This window comes from Petaurus breviceps, unplaced genomic scaffold, assembly GCF_028583685.1.
Source record: "Petaurus breviceps papuanus isolate PSGF00001 unplaced genomic scaffold, PetGlider_PUasm1.0 186, whole genome shotgun sequence".
Classification (NCBI taxonomy): domain Eukaryota; kingdom Metazoa; phylum Chordata; class Mammalia; order Diprotodontia; family Petauridae; genus Petaurus; species Petaurus breviceps.
The window spans coordinates 16,784,638-16,799,356 of NW_027185798.1; the positions used below are offsets into that span (position 1 = coordinate 16,784,638).

The following is a 14,719-nucleotide window of genomic DNA, read 5'->3' on the forward strand; positions in this document are numbered from 1 at the left end:
TGACAGTACTAGTAATAGTAGTAGTGGTGGGGGTAGTAGTAGTAGTAGTAATAATGATAATAGTAGTAGTGATAGTAGTGGCAGTGGTAGTGGTAGTAGTAGTAGTAGTAATGTGACAGTAGTAGTAACAGTAGTAGTGGTGGGGGTAGTAGTAGTAGTAGTAATGGTAATAGTAGTAGTGATAGTAGTCGTAGTAGTAATGTGACAGTAGTAGTAACAGTAATAGTGGTGGTGGTAATAGTAGTAGTAGTAATAATGATAATAGTAGTAGTGATAGTAGTGGTGGTGGTAGTAGCAGTAGTAGTAGTAGTAATGTGACAGTAGTAGCAGTGGTGGTGGTGGTAGTAGTAATGGTAATAGTAGTAGTGATAGTCGTGGTGGTGGTTGTAGTAGTAGTAATGGTAATAGTAGTAGTGATAGTAGTAGTGATGGTGGTGGTAGCAGTCGTAGTAAATGCTTACACAGGCTACGCCTGAGGCAGCCTGTTCTCTCCAGGAGCAGTCTGCTATTGGGTTTAAGCCCACATGACACAACCAGAGGGTTCCCCTAAAACAACTCCCAGCAGGGAAGGAGGAGACGCCCTAGACTAGGGGCATTCTCACAGCAATGACAGCTGCCCACAAATGGAAATCACAGGCCAGGCTCCTGAGTTGGTTGCCTTAGTTTAGGTAATATGGCACAAGAGAAAGAGTCTGAAGACCTGAATTCAAATTCTGAATCTGCTCTTCACTGTGACCTTGGGCAAGTCAATTTCCTTGGCTGTGCTTTGGTTTCCTTTCAAGAAGTTGAACTTGGTGATCTTGGAGTCACAGGTGCATAGGATCATAGCTTAAAGTTAGAAGGGGCCTTAGGGGTCATTGAGTCTGATTTATTCATTTTACAAATGGGAAAACTGAGGTTCAGGTAAGGAATTTGAAAGGACCAGGGTCTATTAAAGTATTAAGTGTCTGAATCAGGATTTGAACTCAGAATCCAAGCTTGTAGATTTGTCACTAAGCCACTTTTTCAAGGACCCAAGTTTAAAGTCCTCCATTGCTTATTACCTGTGTGACTTGGGGCAATCCACTCTCTGGGTCTCAGTTTCCTCATTTGTAAAATGAGGAAAAATGTCCTCTTAGGTCCTTTTCAGACCTAAAACTAGAGTCCTATGCTTTCTGAGTTCCTTTCCATCTCCCTCCACCTTAGGGACCCTTCCCATTCCTTTGTCTGGGTGCCCCACCTGCCCTCCCCCTGCTCATCACACCTTCCCCCCATGAGTGTCTGGGATCACTGCCCTGGAAGGCAATCTCAGGCTCTGACTCCTCTGGGATACACCCAGGAGGGGAGTCAGGGCCTCCCTACACTTCATGTTACATTCATCCTGAGGTGTTTCTATCACTTCTGTCTTTCCTACCTCTTTCTTTCTTTAACCCTCTTCCTCAGGTTCTGCCCCTTAGTGGGGACTTGGTAGGAAGGAGGCACCTGCTGTGTGACCGGTGCTGTGCCTCCCAAGGTTATTTTGAGCATCAAATGAAGTCATATTTGTAAAGTGTTTTGCAAACCTTCAAGGGTTATATAAATGCTAGCTGTTCTTATTATTTTTGTTGTTGCTATTGTCATTGTAGCAGAAAGATTCTTCCTGCCTTCAAAATGCCCACTTGCTACTTACGGCACTCCCATATGCAAAACGTAGACAAAGATGTAGTTGGCCAACGCATTGAAACCATTTCCCAGGATACTGCTGAGAACCTGAGGCCAGACAATGCCCTGAAATACAGGAAAATAGAAACCTAGCCACAGAGCGCTCAGACCCCCTGCTCTTCTTTGAGTCTTTGTAGGTACCCTCTGTGTAGCTGGGTAACTGGAAAGGGAGTATCTGTGAGTGTGAGCTCTTGTGACTGTGTCTGAGGTTTGTGTGGCACTCCATGAAAGTGTCTGGATGGGAGTGGTCCCATGTATCTATGTGACGCCAGAGGGACAGGTTGTCATAGGTCCCCCGATGTTGGTGTCAACTTTGCCTTTGTGTGTTGGTGAATGGGTCTTTATGTGACTCTGTGACTGTGACTTAATGAAGGAGGGGTGAATCTGGGGAAGGTGGAAAAGCCCTGAGTTCTGTTACCAGATTTTCTGTTGACTGGCTGTGTGCCCTAAGGTGAGTTACTTCCCTCTCTGGGCCCCTATTTCCATTTCTCATTAAATGAGGGGGTCAGACTTGATGGTCTCCAACGCCCTTTGTAGAACTGAGATTCTATGAGTTAGTGATACTGTTGTGCCCACCCAGAGTACCAAGCCAGGAGCCTGGATACTGGTGTGCCCACCCCCACCCAGAGTACCAGGCCAGGAGCCTAGGATGAGATGCTCTTCAGGAGCATACAAACTCCTATGACCAAGACAGAGACAGCCACCCCTCAGCCTGAGTCCCTTCTCAACAATTGAGAGAGACTGTTGGAGAGTCAGTTCCCCGTAGGGAGGAGCAGCAGAGAGTGGGCATGTGCCTTATGTTAGAGTGGGCAGGGGAGTGGGCCTTCCCACTGAACCACCTTGGGGGCAGCCAAGGAGAGACTCTAATTTCTTCCACAGCCCAATATTCTTGGTTCCTTCTAGCCCAGGTGGAGTCAACTTTGAGAAGCACATTCTAGGTTGGCCCCATGAGACCACACAGCACCAGTGGAGGGCAGGGGCCCGCTGGGAGGGACCATATCATCCTGGGGCCTAGGTAGGGTGGGAATGTCACTGTACCTGGTTTTGTAGATATTTCGCTTCTAAGGAATAAAGGAAAATGGCCTGGAGAGAAATACACAAGCACACATTAAGACTGATCTTGGATGGGCTAGCCATGGTAAGATTCCAAGAGGCCAGCCTCTGCCTGCTTCATTCCAATGTGTCTCCTCTTCCCTACTCATCATGTGGCTGGCTGTTCTCTGCCCCTCGCCACTCTCTGTGCCTCAAATCTCTCCCCATTCCAGCCCATCCTCCATTCAGTCACCAAAGTGATTTTCCTAGAGAGCAGATCTGACCTTGTCACCCCCCCCTACTCAATAAACCCCAGTGGCCTCTATCACCTCTAGGATAAAATACAAAATGCTCTGCTTAGCCTTCAAAGTCCTTCATAACTTAGCCTCCTATTACCTTTCCAGCCCTCTTACACCTTATTCCTCAGCACACACTCTGTGATCCAGTGCCCTGACCCCCAGCTGTTCCACAAGCAATTCCATCTCTTGACTCTGGACATTCTCCCAGGTCGTCTCCCAAGACTGCAATACTGTCCCTCCTCAATTCCACCTACTCACCTCCAAAGCTTCCATTAAATCTCAACTTCCTTTTAGTCCCCTACAGGCAACTAACTGCATTATAGGAGCAAGGCCAGAGAGGTCTGAGCTTGGTTTCTCTTTTTATAAAGGACTAATTAGAGAGACTCTCAGGGAAGGCACTAAAATCACTAAAATTAAGGAGGCAGAAATGAGGGGGGAGAGAATTCCCTTGCTCGTGGGATTTGGACTTTCTGCCCATTACACAGATGAAATCTGATCAAGCATCGGCATAAGACCACCAAGTTTCTGGATGAGTTAGAACAACCCAGGACTGACACAGTAAAGTATAAGCAGCTAGAATGGGGGGGGGGGGTCCCTTCCATTGAACGTGGGAGCAGGGAAATCACCACCACCCTTTAGAGCTGAGAGATGAGGAGAACTTACAGGAAGGGCAGGAAGGAAGAACATGACGTATTCTTGGGTTATCCTATAGGGAACGCAGAGAAATAAACGACATTTGAGCAGGGTTCTGAAGTGATGAGCAGAAACCTCTCCGGGCTCCATTTTCCTAGCTATGGAGTTCCGTGTCAATCAATCAAGGAATAAGCATTTAGTAAGTGGCTACTGCATACCAGACACTGTGAAACTCTGAGTGTACACATAGGAAGAATGAGACAATCGTTACCCTTAAGTTTACATTCTAAAGGGGGAGATGTCAAGGGCGTGTATACATACATACAGCATAAACAGAAAAAGAACTCATGGTTATTATCAGTGTGGGAACCTGAACAAAGGACATTTTAAAAAAATCATTTGACAAAAGGCTTAACTTCACTAACCTCAGGTCTAGAGATGAAAAGAACTCTGTAAGCCATCTAGTCCAGCTCTTCATTTTACAGATGGAGAAACTGAGGCCCTGAAAGTTGAAGCAGCTTGCCCAAGGTTGCACACGTATTAAATGAAAGAAGCAAGATTTGAACTCAGGTCCTCTGACTTAGAGCCAAAAAATGCAAATTAAAACAACATTGAGGCACCACCTCACATCTGTCAAATTAGACATAGTAATTAAAAGCAATGAAATTCAAGGTTGGTAGATTGTGGAGATACAGGGACATATTCATCACTGGGTGGAATTGCAACCTCATAGAATCTTTTTTTGGAGAATAATCTTGCAATATTTCACTAAAAGTTACAAAATTAAACATATACTTTGTCCCAAACGTTGATATACTTTGATCTAAAACAAACCCCCCAAAGTTCTCTCTTTTCAAAAATTTTCCTAGCGACTAGGTGGTACAATGGGTAGAGATAGAGGCCCAAGGTCACTCTCTTAGATTCAAAGTGGCAGAGGTGGTGCTACCTGCATTGGTGGAGGCATTTTCTTTATCTGGGAATTCCCAATACAGTTACAATCACTATCCCAGTTACATGTTGCCTGTTACATGTGATTGTAAACAAGGGAAAACAAAACTGGCAACCACCTAAATGTCCAACAATAGGGAAAGGGTTAAGCCAATAGTGGTACTTTCATATAATGAAATATAACACAGTTAAGGCTAAAAAGTACACGGAATACAAAGAAAATCTAGAAAGATTTTTATGAAATACTGTAAGAAAAATAAAAAGACAAATCCCAAACCAGTCAGAACGAGGTTAAGAACAATGAATTAGATTATACAAAGAATGTGTACAAAGACACCTTAGAGAAGATTCTTCTCCAAGAGAGTTGTGGGGGAAGGGTTGACATGGATTATATGCATTGAACTTAATTTATTTAAATGTAGATGATCACTGAGCAACTTGCACGTGTCCTTTTAAGGGGGAGGGCCTGGCACTTAGGACACGTATAAGATTTTCACCTGCTGCCAATCTACATGCTGCCTTACAGATCACTGCTGCCCTAAATGAGGGATAGAGGAACCTTTGGATTAGCTACTAAGCTCTAACAACATGCATGTTACTAACATGTAACAACAAGGCTTGAATAAATGACCAGTCGCTCTCTCTCTCTGCCTCTGTCTCTTCCTCTGTTTCTCTCTCTATCTCTGAACCTCTGTCTGTCTCTCTGTCTCTGTGTGTGTCTCTTCCTCTGTTTTTCTCTCTATCTCTGAACCTCTCTCTCTCTCTCTGCCTCTGTCTCTATATCTGTCTGTCTCTTTCTCTCCCTGTCTCTCTCCCCTTCTCTGTCTCTCTACACTGATGCTCAGCAGTAAATTTCTAATAAAAATCCCAAACTGTCTATGACGTCCTTGCCATATGGTCTTCTAGAATTACTTATGGCTAGAAAAATCATCCCCCCTGGGATCACTCTGGGACTGAGTGTCTGAGCCTTCCAGCCTGGTGCTCCAGCCCAGGCACTGGACATGCTCTATCTCCAGTCCTTTCCAGTTTGGCAGGACCTATCAAAGCTGGAGTTCTGCCTCTGAGAACCCAGGATAACCCCCAGACCATCATGAGCTATTGGAAGAAGACTCCCCTTTCACTGTCACTGTTTTGAGGGTTTGAAGAATGTAAGCTCCTTGAGGGCAGGGATCATTTTTATGAATTTCATATTTTTGCCTGTCTTTGTATCTTCAGTGTTTAGCACAGGACTTGACTCATAATAAGGGCTAGCTAGGTGATACAATAGATAGAATACTGGATATATAGACAAGAAAATCTGAGTTTAAATCCCACCTCAGACATTTACTGGCTGTGTGACCCTGGGCAAGTCACTTAACCCTGTTTGCCCCAGTTTCCTCATCCGTAAAATGACCTGGAGAAGGAAATGGCCAAACCACTACAGGATCTTTGCCAAGAAAATCCCCCAGATGGGGTCATGAGTCAGACACAACTGAAATGACTAACAACAAAGACACTACAATCATACTACTATCATTTATAAAATGTCTCCTATGTGCCAGGAACTGTGCTAAGAGCTTTACAAATATTATCTCATCTGATCTTCACAACAATCCCAGCAGGTTGATGCTGGTATTAGAAAGAACCAAGTACTTGGTAGCCTGAGACCTTGGCAGTACAAGGTGTCCCAAAAATCTTAGTGCAGATTTAAAACTTAATAGTTTAAATGCCCTGTATGTAATTTAGGATTCAGAGATAATGCCAACAAGGATGTTTGTCATTTATAACCAAAAGATAAAGCATGTAATTAAAATCCATTAACAGAGTAAGAGTGAGACATAACCACCACAGCAAAAATTTTTAATGCATAATAATTAGTGTATATTTGCATCTGAGATATCATCTCTGAGAAACCAGTCTAGCTGGCCACTTTCTCTCAAGAATTTGTCCTTATTTCTTCAGAATATTATTGCTGCTAGGTGCTAGCTATACACACAAACATCAGGTTGTTTCTTTCAAGTTAAAGCTCCCAGTAAGAGTTAGTCCTGAGGTATAATCCTCTTAAATTAAAAATTGGACTCTCTTGTGTTGAAGTAGTCTGTCCTTCACAGAATGTCATTCTTTATAGTCCTTGTTGGGACTTGATAAATGTTCATCCACCCATCCATCCATCCATCATCAATCAATCCATCCATCCATCCATCATCAATCCAACCATCCATCCATCCATCCATCCATCATCCATACATCCATTCATTGAAGCTCCTTGAAGCTAACGAAAGGAGCATTGTAAACTGAAAAATCCCATAAAGGTTCACAGTCACCCATATTACTTTTACTTCCTTCATGCTTCAAGGTTCTGTGATTTCATTGCTGTGGGTCAGCCCTCCACCCATGTGCACCCCAGATCTGATAGTAACTGGTTAAACAATGTTGAGAGTTGTTACTAGAGACAAAAAAAAATTCTTCCTGTTGTGACTAACTTCACAACGATCTTCTCCAAAGTCAGAATCCCAGGGTGAGAACCAGAAGGAACCCAAGGGGTCATTTACTCCAACCCTCTTACTTCATTTGAGGATCAGGAAACCAAAATCCACAGCAGTAAAATGACTTGCTTGAGATCACATGGCTAGTGAGTGGTGGTCAGAGTTTGATGGTAGTTGGGTGGTACAATGGATAGAACACTAGGTCTGAAGTCAGGAAGACCTGAGTTCAAGTTCAGCCTCAGACCTTACAAGCTCTGTGACCCTGTGTAAGTCATCTAAGTCATCTAACCTCTGTTTGCCTCAGTTTCTTCATCTGTAAAATGGGGATGATAATAATTGCACCTGCCTGCCAGGGTTGTTGTCAGGATCAGATGAGTTAATAATTGTAAAGTGCCTAGCATACCGTAAGTGCTATGGAAACGGCAGTTATTATTAATCTGGTTCCACTGACCCTTCCACTGGGCCAGGGCACTAGCTTGGCCCTTGGATGACAGACTTTGCTGTCCTTGATTATACCTGCCAAGGCTTAGCAGGTGTAGCCTTGAAGCAGCCAAGACCCCTCTGAGTGACCAGGAAACACCAGGGGGGGACTCTATGTCATGTGCCACATGCAGACCACAATGCTGAATACCATTTACATCAAAGACATCAGTGTAAAACACACACACACACACACACTCTGGGACTAGCCAATGTGCCTCCCACCAGCTATTTCCAAGGAAACCCAGTTGGGGCTTCGGAGACCTTGAGGTCAGGGTCTTACCTGCACACATCAGGGTTTTGTCTGAGGAAGAGAAGGATCTGCTCGGTGTTGATGAAGAGGGCCCAGCAGGGAAAGCAGCAGAGAAGCAGGATCAAGATTCCCCTTTGCAGAATGACTCCCACATGCTTCTTGTTGGTAGTTCCGTAAGTCTGGAAAACAGCACCATAGGTCAGGAAGACTTGGGTTAAAATCCTGCCTCTGACACTTACTATCCGAGTGACTTTGGTCAAGTTACTCATCAGTCTGGCCTCAGTTTATCCATCTGTAAAATGAAGGGTTTGACTTCTAAGGTCCTTTCCCACTCTTAATCTGTGATCTCAGGATTCTTTGAACCCTGACCCAATTCAACTGAAGAGACATTAAACAATGTGCTTGCACTGGAGATGCAAGCCGGGGAGATGCCAAGTTCACCCCAGATTCTCATGGAATGTGGTAGGGGAATAGAAGAATTCTAGATCCTTTTACTTAAGAGGTTGGTTTTTAAGTACCTAGAAAGGGACATGGTTATTAAAGAACCAGGGTGGCTTCATTTAAGAACAGGTCATGACCTGACCTTGGAGCCAAAGAAGAGAGATGAACAGGTGATTCCTCAGCTTCTTTGCAGAAATGGGGGGGGGGAAGCTCGGGGGCGGCTAGGTGGCACAGTGAGTAAAGCACTGGCCCCAGAGTCGGAGGACCTGAGTTTGTTCTGGCCTCAGACACTTAACACCCACACAAAAAAACCAGACATGTAAGCTTGGGCAAGTTACTTAACCCCAACCGCCAACAAAAAAAAAAAAAAAAAAAAGAAATGGGGGGGCCTATAGGTGTGGCACACTGCACACATGTAAAGTCAGATTTTCTTATATGTTGGTTAATTTTACTACTTCTCCACCTTTAAAAAAATTCTTTGGTATCAGAAATTTCTCTCTCTCCCCCCTCTCTGAAGGAAAAGAAGAAAGAATACACTGAGAAATGTAGGTGAGTTAAAAAAACAAAAATTTTTATCTAAATTCATTTCTTAAAAAAGGACAAGTCATGGCAAACTAACTTTCTTCTTTCCTTCCTTTTCTCCTCCTTTCCTCTCTCCCTCTCATTTTTCTTTCTTCTTTTCTTCATCCCTTTCTTCCTCTCTTCCTTCCTTTCTTTCCCTCCTTCCTTCCCTCCTTTCTTTCTTCCTTCCTTCCTCCCTTCTTCCTTTCCTTCCTTTCTTTTTTCTTCCTTCTTTCCTCCTTTCTTCCTTTCATTCCTTTCTTTTTTCTTCCTTCTTTACTTCCTTCCTTCCTTCTAACCAGAGGCAGTTAGGAAATGGAATGAATAGAGAGCCAACTTTGTAGTCAGGAAGGCCAAGATTCCAATTCCATCTCTGATACATTCAGACTATGTGACCCTGGGCAAGTCACTTCTCTCAGCGCTCCCAGACAACACACTAAGACTATGAATTGCAGAGCAGGTGCTGATCTGCATTGGTAGAGGGAGCTTCCTCACTGGGAGTGGTTTTGTTTGTCAATAAAACCACATTGTTACTTAATTTTATTATTATTTATATATTCAATTATATTTTATATTATGTTAATTTATTATTTTATTTGATCATTATTTAATACAGCAACTTCTATGAAGGCAGAGGGCCCAGTCATCAAATTTGCAGATCATGCACACCTGGGAGAAATGGGGTGGGAGGGGTAAGAATGAGCCTTTGTATAATGCCTACTACGTGCCAGGGACTGTGACAAACTCTTGGCAAATAATATCTCTTAACAAAACCCCTAGAAGTGCTGTTATCCTCATTTTACAGTTGAGGAAATTGAGGTAGACAGAAGTAAAATGACTTGCCCAGGGTCACACAGTTAGGAAGTATCTGGGGCCAGATTTGAACTGAGGTCTTCCTGACTCCAGGACCAGTGCCCTATCTACTAAGCCACCTAACTCATAGATCGTATAATAGTCAAAATCTAAAGAAATCTGGAACTTTGGGTTGACTCTAATAAGATAGAATTTATTAAGGATAAATGTAAAATCTTTAGTTGGGGTTCAAAAAACCAACTTCACAAACGAAAAAATGGGGTGGGGCATAGCTAGACAGCAATTCATCTGGAAAAGAGCTGAGTGATGGCTAGCTTGGCACACAGTAAGCACTTTATAAGTGTTGAATTTAGTGGAAATGGGAGACATTTTGAGGAAGGAGTCTAAAGGACTGGCGGTCCTCTTTTCTCAGTGAAATAAGAAACCACGTATTTGGAGGTGGAAGTATAGTTGGGGGACTTTAGCAGGAGAGGGAAAGAATGGAAAAGCCTCTGAGAAATGAAATCTGGAGGCAGAGTAAGGTAGAAAGACTACTGAGCAGTGACAAAAGTCCCATTCAGAGACAGCTGGTGGCTCAGCAGACAGAGCAGGAAGACCTGAGTTCAAATCCAGCCTAAAACACCTGTTAGCTGTGTGACCTTAGACAGGTCACTTCACTTCTGCCTACCTCAGTTTCCCTATCTGTAAAATGGGGATGATAACAGCATCTACCTCCAAGTGCTGTTCTGAGGATCAGATCAGAGGAGATGATCAGTGTACCTGGCATGTTCTCTCCCCAACTCAAGTAGACATACTAAACCACTCTACCAGCTCCTGGCAAAGCAGGCAAAAGTCCTTTGGGGGCATCCTTTTCTGATATTCCTCTTCCTTCTTCATAGTACTAGTACTATGTACTCTCATGTACCCTCATGCTTCCTCCCAACTGTTCTAAGTCCTTTCCCTACTCCTTTATCTCACGTGAAAATATACCCTTTCTAGTCTATGTTCTGATCCCTCATGACCCAGGCTTCTGAAAGGATTCATTCATTCATTCTGTAAACACCTACTATGTACAAAATGGGATTCTGACTCTCCAGCAGGGGTAGAGAGCTCTGCCCTGGGGGAGATAAGAAGCTTGTGGGGAAGAACATTTGGTAAATACCTCTATTATCCTATGGAAACATCCCCAAAGTTATGGTGATCATGAAAAAAATGTATAATGAACAGCTTCATGATAACAAAAAATATTATGAAGAGAATAGTTTTCTTTATGAAAAATTAATTAATCTTTTTGTTTTAGTTCTCAGGTGCATAAATATGGCAAACGCTACAGTTTCTTTCTTCTCACATTCCAGATCAGGCATGGGGCACGGGACAGTTTTCCTGAGAGTTGCAGGGGACAGGAACCCTGCTCTAGAAATACAAAGATAAAAACTGGAGCTAGCCCCTGTCTTCAGAGAGCTTAGGCTCTACTGCTCTGTGCCTTTGGGGGCACTTAAGGACTATTATCAAGCAACCTATCTAGGTTGAACTGGGAGCCTTCTAGAGACATGCTCTCTCGATCTGAAGGAGTAACTCCAGTGGGCTGGCTGGTGGAAGAGATGCTTTGGAGTGGGGGTGGAGGGTGGAACTCTGCAGATGGCAGTGGACAATCCAGTATCTGTGTGTGCCTCACTGCCATCTCAAGACAATGGAATGAGAACTGGGGCCTCCTACACAAGGACTTCCCAGCTGGTTGGCCAGCTGTTAGGGAGCTCAGCCTCTGGAAATTCCTAAGCTAATTGTTAGGAAGTTTTTCCTGGTCAAGCCTCAGGTGGCCTTTCTGCCACTTCTAAATACTGCTCTGGCTATGGGGCAGAAGAGAACAAGATTAATCAATCTCTCTTCCTACCAAAACCCTGTAAATACCCTAAGGCTCTGATGCCTTTGAAGCCTTCTTCACCAGGCCAAACATCTCTAGTTTCTTCAGTTTATCTTATTTTTTTTTTTCTGGAGGGGGGAAGGCAAGGCAATTAGGGTTAAGTGACTTGCCCAAGGTCACACAGCTAGTTAAGTGTCAAGTGTCTCAGGCCAGATTTTGAACTCAGGTCTTCCTGACTTCAGGGCCCGTGCTCTATTCATTCAATTAATCTTTTATACCTGCTAGATTCACTGGTCAGACAACACTCTCCGATAAGCACCAAACCAGATTAAAAAGGTCATTAGGAAATATTTAACGAAATAAATACAAATACAATAAAACATAGATTATGTTACTACATGGTTTTCAGGATCCTTATGTCTGGCCATTTCTATCTACATTTGACATTCCTGGTCCAGTCAGCAATCCCTTAAGTACTTAGAATTAGCTTTCGCCCCCAGCCTTCCAATTCTTTCCTCCAGACTCAACATGCTCTGCTTCTTCCCTCCCATGTCCTGGTCTCTTGTTCCGGGTTCTTGCTGAAATGCAGTGACCAGAACTGAACTTCGCTATAGTCTGGTCAGGGAAGAAGATGGTTGGATGACCACTGCCTGAGCTCTGGATACCTTTTGTATTTTCAAATAGACCCATGATTTCATTCATTTAGGAAACTATCAGCGAAGAAATTCAGATCAGCACCTGTTCTGGCCCTCAGAGAACCACCTGGGAGGGAGCCTGAGAAGTTGATGACTTCTCCAAAGTCTCAGAACCAGGATATATCCGAGATGGGACGTGGACCCTGGTCTCCCTGATGCTGCGTCCAACAGCCTCTGGACTCTGGGCCTTAATTTCCCAGATACTCTGCCTTTCTCCAGGTAGCCTAAAATGGTATTCGCTTTCTAATGCATTATTTATACCAATATCCTAATTTGTGGACTAATTCATCTCTAGGGGACCTGGATTCAGGCCACACCATGGCTATCTATCTAATTAATCTGGGTCTGAATACTTCACTCAAGAGAGGAGAGTAGCAGGTGGCTCCTCTAATTCTTCCCTAGAACAAATGAGATGTATGATGCTGGGTGTGAAGCCAAGCCCAGGAACCACCTCCTACCTGAGACATCAGAGTATCGCAAGCTGAGGCCATACCATAACCGACTGAAACGCCACAAATGTTGACAAACTAGAGCAAGAAAACACAAAACTTATCAACCAATTGATCAATCAATGAACGTTTATTAATTCCCTATTATGTGGCAAGCACTAGGGAGGAAAAAAGAAAGAAAAAAAGAGACCATTGCTTGTCCTCAAGGAATTTACTTACATTCTAGGAGGGGAGACAAATATATTTATATACAAATAAATACAAACAATCCAACACACATTAATTAATCCCCTACTGTATGCCAGAAACTGGAGGGGGGGGGAAGGGACAATTGCCTGTCCTCAAGGAATTTACTTACATTCTAGGAGGGGAGACAAATATATTTATGTACAAATAAATACAAACAATCCAACACACATTAATTAATCCCCTACTGTATGCCAGGCACTGGCGGGGGGGAAGGGGTGGACCAGGAAGAGACAATTGCCTATCCTCAAGGAGCTTACATTCTAGTTGGGGAGGCAAGTACATATGTGTCTGCATTGGGGGATGGAGGCATTAGCATCTGAGGGGGTGAGAAAGGTCTCAGGAAAGAGGAAAGTAGGAAGTCAGACAGACATCCCATGGCCCTGGTTCTTGATTATATGTAATAGGTCTTCTCCTAATAGGTCTGGGTGGGAGTTTCAGGGGCAGGACCCCTAAGAACTGGGGATAACCCTTGAGGGGTCCTCAGGAATGGGAGTACAAAGGAGTTGAGAAGGGAGTAGAACTGTAGCCTCTCTCTAAAAAGGGATGGTCTCCCTCCCCTCCCTCCCCCCAAGTGAAGAGGGCAGAGAACTCACCGCCACGGCCAGCGTCACCGAGGCCAGCTCCAACTTTCCCAGGTGCCCACAGAACACGCTGCTCATCACAAAGATCATGAAGATTAACAGTTGGAACAGGAACTAGTGGGAAGGGGGAAGGTAATAAGCATGGATTAAGTGCCTACTGTGTTCCTGGCACTGTGCTAAGCACATTACAAATATGATTTCATTTGAAAAGAGGGACAAGAGATCCTGGAGTCCTGGGGGATGGGGGTGGGGGGTGAAGAGTCATCACACTGAGAGCTAGATGGGTCCTGAGACATCGCCAAACCCAATCTCCTCATTTTTTAGAGGAGAAAATTGAGACCAAGGGGGCATCTAGGTGGCACAGTGAATAGAGCATCAGCCCTGGAGGCAGGAGGACCTGAGTTCAAATTAGGCCTCAGACACTTAACACAAAACTGGCCGTGTGACCTTGGGCAAGTCACTTAACCCCAGTTGCCCTGCCTTCCCCCCCTCCAAAAAGAAAAAAAGAAAATTGAGACCAAGAGAATGGAAGTCACTTGCCCAAAGAGGAGGCAGGTCCTCTGACTCTAAGTGTGGCGCCCTTTCCCCTGCACTAACTGGACAGGATGGACACTCCCAGAGTCACTCCTCCCTGGGCACTTCCAACAGGTCGGTGTTCAACTCAGCTCTATTCAACAACACTTATTAAACACCTACTGCACTCCCGAGCTGAGCCAGGCACTGAGATGAGGCTTGGGGAGGGCTCTCCAGCTTCCCCTCCGGGTCCGGGAGGAGCTCACAGACACAGAATGTGTGTCATCTGCCTCCCTCCTTTTATGATCATCACCATAGCCAGAACCATAGCCAGAGACTGTAAACTTTCTAGTTTATAAAATGCTTTACAAATATGACCTCATTTGATCATCACAGCATAGGGAGGTGCTCATTTTACAAATAAGGAAACTGAAGCATTCTCAGTACGAGGACAATTGAAGGGAATATATGTATGTATACATACATACACATGTGGGGGTGTATGTGTGTGTATATATGTGTAAATGTATGCATAGACAGGGGGCACAGGATGAGTTGAATAGAAAGGGATGATATCTAAAAAATAAAGAGGTGATAAATGAATTTATTGGGAGGAGAAAGGGAGAGATAGATTAGGGTAAATTATCTCATATAAAAGAGGCAAGAGAAAACTGTTACAATGGAGGGGAAGAGCGGAAAGGTGAAAGGGAATGGGACAACCTTACTTTCAGTGAATTTGGCTTAAGGAGGGAATAACACACACTCAATTGGGTGTCTTACCCTACAG

The 14,719-nt window shown here is 44.0% G+C and overlaps 1 protein-coding gene across 1 annotated transcript in view; it reads right to left on the reverse strand.

Moving 5' to 3' along the window:
- The window catches only part of SLC47A2 (solute carrier family 47 member 2), a 33,675-nt gene that overhangs the window by 16,000 nt on the left and 2,956 nt on the right, over positions 1 to 14,719 (reverse strand). The window contains exons 2-7 of the mRNA XM_069089610.1: positions 13,432 to 13,533; positions 12,599 to 12,667; positions 7,821 to 7,969; positions 3,675 to 3,717; positions 2,719 to 2,763; positions 1,649 to 1,746 (exon numbers count right to left, since the gene is read on the reverse strand). Of these exons, the coding sequence (XP_068945711.1) occupies positions 1,649 to 1,746; positions 2,719 to 2,763; positions 3,675 to 3,717; positions 7,821 to 7,969; positions 12,599 to 12,667; positions 13,432 to 13,533 (506 nt within the window). The remainder of the gene's footprint in view (positions 1 to 1,648; positions 1,747 to 2,718; positions 2,764 to 3,674; positions 3,718 to 7,820; positions 7,970 to 12,598; positions 12,668 to 13,431; positions 13,534 to 14,719) is intronic.